The sequence below is a fragment of the Seriola dumerili genome, unplaced genomic scaffold, assembly GCF_002260705.1.
Source record: "Seriola dumerili isolate Sdu_G_001 unplaced genomic scaffold, Sdu_1.0 BDQW01000349.1, whole genome shotgun sequence".
Classification (NCBI taxonomy): Eukaryota; Metazoa; Chordata; class Actinopteri; order Carangiformes; family Carangidae; genus Seriola; species Seriola dumerili.
In genome coordinates, this window is record NW_019174604.1 from 263,313 (window position 1) to 270,839 (window position 7,527).

General features: G+C 39.1%; 1 protein-coding gene across 1 annotated transcript in view; it reads left to right on the plus strand.

The window, feature by feature from the left end:
- Nucleotides 1-2,956: 2,956 nt before the first annotated feature.
- Nucleotides 2,957-7,527, plus strand: part of LOC111232963 (galectin-related protein-like) — a 6,783-nt gene continuing 2,212 nt past the window's right edge. The window contains exons 1-4 of the mRNA XM_022760681.1: nucleotides 2,957-3,107; nucleotides 4,457-4,540; nucleotides 5,524-5,612; nucleotides 6,428-6,611. Coding sequence (XP_022616402.1) covers nucleotides 3,069-3,107; nucleotides 4,457-4,540; nucleotides 5,524-5,612; nucleotides 6,428-6,611 — 396 coding nt within the window. The 5' untranslated portion in view covers nucleotides 2,957-3,068. The remainder of the gene's footprint in view (nucleotides 3,108-4,456; nucleotides 4,541-5,523; nucleotides 5,613-6,427; nucleotides 6,612-7,527) is intronic.

The following is a 7,527-nucleotide window of genomic DNA, read 5'->3' on the forward strand; positions in this document are numbered from 1 at the left end:
TGTTTAAACCATCAGTGTGAGGTTATTGTGTTCAGTCAACACAGCTTCTAAAGGCTTTCTGAGGGACAGCTGCAGTGACTGAGGTCAGTGTCAGGATGAGTCTCTACGACATGAATGAAACTGAAAGTAACGTCCTTTGTGCAGATTGAAACGAGGAGTGAAGTTCAGGCACCAAGCAGCAGCAACATTCAAAAGTTCTCCAGGAGTTTTCTAGTTGTTTATTATGCTCTGTCCTCAGTGTTCACAGATTCTCTTTCTTGCCTTTTACTTCATTTCTACTGTTGTTGATAGATGACAGTAACAACATGTGAAGAGCAGAATGTGTTCAGCTCTAGCACAGTCACCACCTTCACAGGTGAAAGTATCGACCAGTTTAACATCAAACGGTGTTCAGTAGGAAACAGATGGAACTGACCCACCAGAACTGCAACCTGGAGCAAAACCATAAAAAACTTTTTCACATTAAAACTGCATTAATTTCAACAATTTACAATCAACTAACTGACAAATTAAAACTAGAATACAGTTGTGAATGAAGGTGCAGGTGAACTTCACTGTCACAAGACAAGTCTGCATAATAAAGAGGTGGATAAATCTTATTTAGTAACAAGTATAAATTATAGTAAAGATGTAAAATAATACTTCATAGCTCAGTGAGGACAGAGCAACAGTCTGACAGCTTGACTGGAAGCTGTTGCAGCCGTCCAGAAGTGATGGAGGGAAGGTGCAAAAAGTCCAGGAGCCATTATTCATCATCAGTCTCAGTGTTAGAAAACGTTGTGACAGCTAACCGTGTTAGCAGCATCTTCGCACGGCTCAGCCAGGAGCCTGTTGCTGTCAGGTTGAATATTTGTTTTATATTAAAATTCGCCATTGTTTTACTAAGTTAACTTTTTTTTTTTTTTTTTTTAACGTGTAATGCTGAAAAACTGAAGCCAGGTTTTTTTGAAATTCTCCAAATCTCTTGTGAAAACAAACCTTGACTGATGTGGGTGAATTGTTTTGGTGTTTGAAATTGGTTTACCAGAGTCTTAGGTTCATAGAAATAGCACAACATGTGATTGAAATATTAGATACGTTTTTAATAAAAGCCTAAAATGCAAAGTGTTGTCTGTCCCTCTACTTTAACCACATTTCTGAGGCCTGTTAGACGCCGTCTAGCTCCGCCTATGAGTCACGTACATATGAAATGGAAGGTGGAGAGTCTACAGAGGCCAACAACATTTAAATCATGTTTCTACCAGGAAATGTTCAGTTGGGATTTAGTTCTTAAAAATCTGCCATTAACATTATTACACGTCTTTTTCTGTTTTGTCTTTTTTTTCATTTTGAATAAACAGAAGAAACTTTTCGGCTACAGAAACAAACCCTCCCACCCACAACAACACAACGTCCTGGTTAAAAAGAGACGAAGGTTCTGTGAAGGATCGTCTCTGCCACTAGATGTCGCACTACACCAGCAGCATCTCGGACCAAAACAAACGCAGCATCAGCCACAGCAGCTCGGTTGTTCCTGGCATCACCTCTGATGATCCGCTCCACTCTGCTTCTCTGTAAGCTGACCCGTGGTTTAGTGACACTGATGATCTGTGCAGCGTTCACAAACACACGGAGCCTCTGTTGTTATACTGCTGCCTGTGTTTCCTCCTCCTGCTCAGCCCTTTCCTTTGACCTCGTCCTCCTGCTTCCTCCCATTCTTTCACTCTCCTTGTGGAAAATGAAAAGGAAAGTTGCGAGAAGACGACGAGGTTGTTCATTGTTCTGTAAAACACATTAAATATGGGAAAAAGTGGAACCAGCGACTGAGCGGCTCAGGGTGAAGCTCCGTCCTTCAGCTGCAGACTTGGTGAGTGTCTTTGCTTGATTTCATCACCATGAACACACACACTGTAGTTTATTTAGATTCAGTCCCACACACACACACACACACACACACCGTCCTGCTGCCACAGATGCTCACTAGAGCAACAAATGTGGACTAATCCGCCGCTGAAAATAGTCCCCAACAAATGCACTATTTCCTCCTGCTTGTTGGATAAAAGCTTCAGCTACTGACCCTTAGTAAAAGAAAGAGAAACTATACATTTGTGAACTGGAGAAAACCTTTACATATCAGGACTGTTGTTTTGCATTTGATGCAAAACAACAGACGCCACTGAACCGAATCTCTCCTGAACTACTACCAGGTACATAATATATAGTTGTTTCTTTAGGTCTTTATGTCTGCTGCAGAGCAGTGCCAGTTCTCACAAGTATCTTTCAATGTAAAATTAAAATAATAATCTTCTTCTTTATCAAACTTTCCTCTGAACAAGGTTACAAGGTGCAGCACAAGTCAAAGCTGTAATATATAAGAAACAACCAGGTAAATGTTTAAGTAAAACATCATGTGACACAAACACCATAATGTCACATGTTGTTTTATCCAGTTTCTATAGACTTTTATCTGCTTCAATCGTTTCACTTTGTATTTCATTGGTCTCAGTTTGTTTCTCTGTTGAACTTCACTCTGAAAGATGCTCCACAGATGAAGTTTGACTTGATGGCAGAACTGCATCAGTTGTAGACGTCATAATTTGAACATGAGCTGTAGGAGTTCAGTCACTGCGAGTGGTTGTGTGAACTCTGCACTTTATTATGGATTGTCTGTTTGCTTTTACACACCCACTGATGGGAATTTTTGCCCTTCATTCAAAATACGAGCTGGCGAAACGTGTAATTTTTGGGATGAATAAAAGGCGTTGGTGTTAAAATATGTTTCTGTGCTGCGAGAGAAGTTCATCGACCTGAGGAGGATTTCATTTTGGGGGGGTTTTACAGTTAGTTACAGCCACACAATGAGCTCTGTTGTTATTGACCTGAGAGAGAAAGGCATGCAGGGGCAGCTGATTACCAGAGCACAGTGTGTGTGTGTGTGTGTGTGTGTGTGTGTGTGTGTGTGTGTGTTGCAGTGTAAAGAGCCAGGTTGAAGCTCTACGTCAGTGTTGACTCAGTTGACAGGAGACGTCGGAGGTGGACAAACTGGACCTGCAGCTCTCTCCTCTGCTGCTTGTCTCCTTCAGATCAACATGGCTGAAACACACAGGGTGCCGGCGCAGGGCAGGAAGGTGAGTTCACAGCTGATCAACAGGCAGCAGGTCAGAGAGCAAAAACCCGAACACACCGACAGGAAACACTTCAGTCTGACAAACTGTCTCTAAGCTGCACTGCTGTGATTTTAGTTTTATTTCTAAGGCGACTGTTTCAGTTTTCTGGGTTTTGAAAGAATGTCAACCTGCTAGGCAAAAAAATGTCAAGCTGTTTAGAATGAAACAACGCAACTTCCTGTCAGAATTATCAAAATAAAAGCTGCATAAATTAATATCTTAGGTATATGACAGCAAAAACAAAAACAGTTATTGAAACTTATGTAAAAATGACAAGAACATGCTGTGTGTGTGTGTGTATGTGTGTGTGTGTGTGTGTGTGTGTGTGTGTGTTGTTTTATATTTGACGTAATAATATATCCCTGTGTTTTGTGATTGTAGGTAGATTGGTGTATGGGGATATAATAATGATATAATAATGATATATAAAACAACAAAAATATAATATATTATTTTATGCTACTTTATAATAGTGCAGTGATATTATCACATATTTTATATGATATAATCATTTTAAATATGATAATGTAATGGAAAGGAAACTATTTTAACTTGATGTTTCAAGATCAAACATCTGAGTACAGGAAAGATAAAGTGAAGTTGTGATGTAAAATAGCAGATTTAAATCATTTAAATGCATTCATATGGATGTCATATATATATATATATATATATATATATATATGCATAAGTACATTTTACAACATCCTAGGCTTAGTTATAATTATCAATTAAGAAATACATAAAACATAAAAGTGTGTTATTGTAAAACAGTCTCACCTAAAATCAGTAAAACCTCATCAGTATCAGTTTGTCAAGTTTCAGTCTCTGTGAATTCTGTGGCTTCATCTGTGAACCTCATATCACCTGCTTTTATTTTGAAGGTCAGGCTGATCTTAGACCTGACGTAGCACGTGTTGGTCACACGGTGTGTGAACGTGCTGCTCTGACCTCAGTCGGTCAGTTGTTATAAATGAGAACCAGGAAGTGTGACTGAAATACACAGCTTTTATTTTTTTACATTAAATAATGTCTTTATTTTATTTTATGTTACTTTCTGTTATCATTATTTTTATTTTGTCAGACTACTGCTGCAAATTTGACACTTTTTATTGGTAAAAAATATAAAACAGTAAATAAACTTAATTGGTTCCATCTCAACAAATACTGCTCAGATTTTCACGGTCCCCAGAGGAACGACCTTTTCTCTGGCGCCACCTTCAGGCAAATATCTGAGTCACATCATTTTTAGTGATTTAAATACACACATTGAAAATGAAGTTACATTTGTTTTCATTTGTTCCTTTCAGAAATGGGGGATTCCACAGAGAGGTGCACCTGATGAGAGTAAAGCGACAGGCCGCTCCCCCGACCGAGACGCTCCCAGGAATCTGGTAACATGACAGACACGTGTTGAATAAAAACCTGATTTTAATAACAGCAACATTAAATCAACAAACAAAGTCAATAAGTAACTACTTTAAATTTATAGTGTGCACGCGTGGATTTAAAATGTACATGAGAGAAACTTTTGAATTGGGGGCGCAGTTTTAAGCAAGATGCAGATTTGGGAAATTAGTAAAAATGTGTCGATTCTTTCCAAGAATAAACTGTTATTCATAGTCATATTGTTTATTCGGTGTAATAAATAAACAAACTTTAAATATTCAAATATGAAACCATATAAAGTAACATCTGTACACGTTTTCCTGCTTCCACTCTTTTTGTTTCACGCTACTTCTTTTTATTTCAATGTATTTTTCTTTTTCTTTATTGAGAATTTTAATATAATTCATGTTACTGTCACTGTTGAGGATGAAGCGACAATAACACAAGAAGAAAGTCAGAAGTTTAAATGAAAAAATAAATCATGAGAATAAAGTCATAAACAGACCCATTATGAAAAAATTTCATTGGTGCATTAAACAGAAAAAAGTCACATTGTTAGAAATTTCAGAAAACTGTTTTATCATGAAAAGAATCATTTTATTAATTACAAGTAAAAAATGTAGTTTGATTTACCCAAGCTAATCATAACATTTTGTAATTATCTTTTTATAGGAAACATAATTTTACTTTTTCTAGTATAATTGTGACATTATTCTGAAAATATCAACAACTTTATCTTGAAAAATTCTGACTTTCTTGTAAAATTATACCTTTATTTTGTAATATTGTTAAATTGCATTTTTTTTTTACGATGTTACAGCTTTTCATCATCACCATTTCATTCTCACCACTCCCTGTTTCCTGAGTTTTTACATGTTTTTATTTTGCTTTCACAGGCGTCCATGTCTTTGTTTCATCACTACGACTCCATTAAGATCCGGGTTGAATAATTAATCACGATGAGTCATGTAAACGTTTGTGTGTGCAGGCGGTTCCCTTCAGAGGTCACGTCACAGGCGGGATGCGGCCGGGGAAGAAGGTCGTAGTGATGGGTGTTGTGGACTCCCGTCCCGACAGGTGACGTCCGTCCTCCTCACCTCAGTTTTAACTCACTTCTTCAGAGAGAGAGAGAGAGAGAGAGAGAGAGATTCTGAATGAAGCGAATTTGAGTCAGAAATCTCACTTCTTCTCAGAGTCATAACTCAGTCAAACCTGAAACACAGACATGAAACACATTGATATCGTTCAGTGTGACTCACACTTCCTGAAAGTGTCTTTATTTCTGAATAAACCTCCATAAACCTGCGTAGAAACCACAGGAAAAAAGACACTTCAGAACTCGCCTGACAATCGTCACTGAGTTTTCTTCAGTGTCACAATAATCCAGAGAGAGTTGTTTGTACGTCCGTGGCTACACTGCAAACAGGAAGTTAATTCAGCATATCTTTAATGGTGCCTGAAGGTTTCATATTTTACGTCCTCCTATGGGTTCCTGTATATATCTGTCAGATGAACAACAACATTTGTGGTTTACTCCATTTTTACACGTCAAAAAAAAGTAAGATATGAGGAGAAACAGAAGGTAAACGTGGCTGTAATTATCTATAAACTCTGAATATGAAATCACTGATCAGTTCAGGTAATGTTGAAATCACTGAAGCTCTCCTACAGAAGCTCATCCAGTCTGAGTGGGGCGTGATATCAATACTTGTTATTGATAAAAGCAGCTAATGCTCTGCCACGTAGAGAACGATGGTGAATACATTATTAATCAGCTGCTGCTGTTATTGATACTTTGGGAACGGATCCTCCCACTAATACTGCCCTAATGCATGATGGTAGTTGGCGCCAGCTGAGTGTTCTGACTGGTTCTTGGTCCCTCTGTTCTTCAGGTTCTACGTCGCCCTGACGTGTGGTCGTGGGACGTCCCGGGAGCCTCCGCCCGACGTGGCTCTGGAGCTCTGCGTCAGGTTCAGGGACCGTCAGGTGCTGCGGAGGGCCTGCGTGTCAGGATCCTGGGGAGACGTCGACAGAGCCGTGCCGTTCTTCCCCTTCATCACAGACCAGCCGTTCAAGGTACCGGAGCCCGTCCGTGACATCACCGTCAGCTGTTGCTGATCAGAGACAAAGGTCAGAGGTCGAGCTGCTGAAAGTGTGTTCAGGTTAAACTGTCACATAGACTTGTTCATCACATCCCAATACTGGAAGCTACAAGAACCAACAGGGCCTCCGTCACCCAGTCCCCACCCACCCTGACAGATTAATATAAAGATAAAGTGTTTAAGACACAGGCTTTGAGAAACAAAATGAAAACAGTGACTTCAGGTTCCAGAGTCTGGATGTGGAGCAGCTGATTAAACCCAGCACTGGTTTATAATTCAAATCATCAGACTGGATGAATTATTACATTATGATCAGAAGAAATTCATCATTTAATAAAAACAGGAAGCACATGATGCTGTAGAAGAAGAATGTGTGGGAGCAGCTCACCGTCAAACAGTCAAATCATCCGGATCAAACGATGATGATGGAACTGATAACAGTGACGTCTGATGTCGGAGCGGAGGAGGGAAGACGTCCAGCAAATCTCAGCTGGTTAACTGACGTTTGGAGACTGGTCTGTTTTCACAAAGCTTGATTCTCCAGTGTTAAAGGCAGCAGCTCAGTGTGGACACTTACCTGCAGGAGGTGAACTAACAGCTCTGCAGGTAACCACCAGTTTGCTGCCAAGACTCTCAGCTAGTAACCAGTCAAATGAAAATCATTTCAGTCTGGATGAATTTGATTGATCACAATAATCGATTGATCACTCAGTGTATAAAATATCAGAGCATTAATCCCTGAAGTTAAAGTTGACGTATTCTACATGTTTTATTGTCGGAGGAGAAATAAACAAATATTCTTATTTAAAAAGGACTTTATTTAACAATTAGTTAATTGGTAAATTGGTGCCAATTAATCTTCTGTCGATCATCTAATCGATACCTCCACT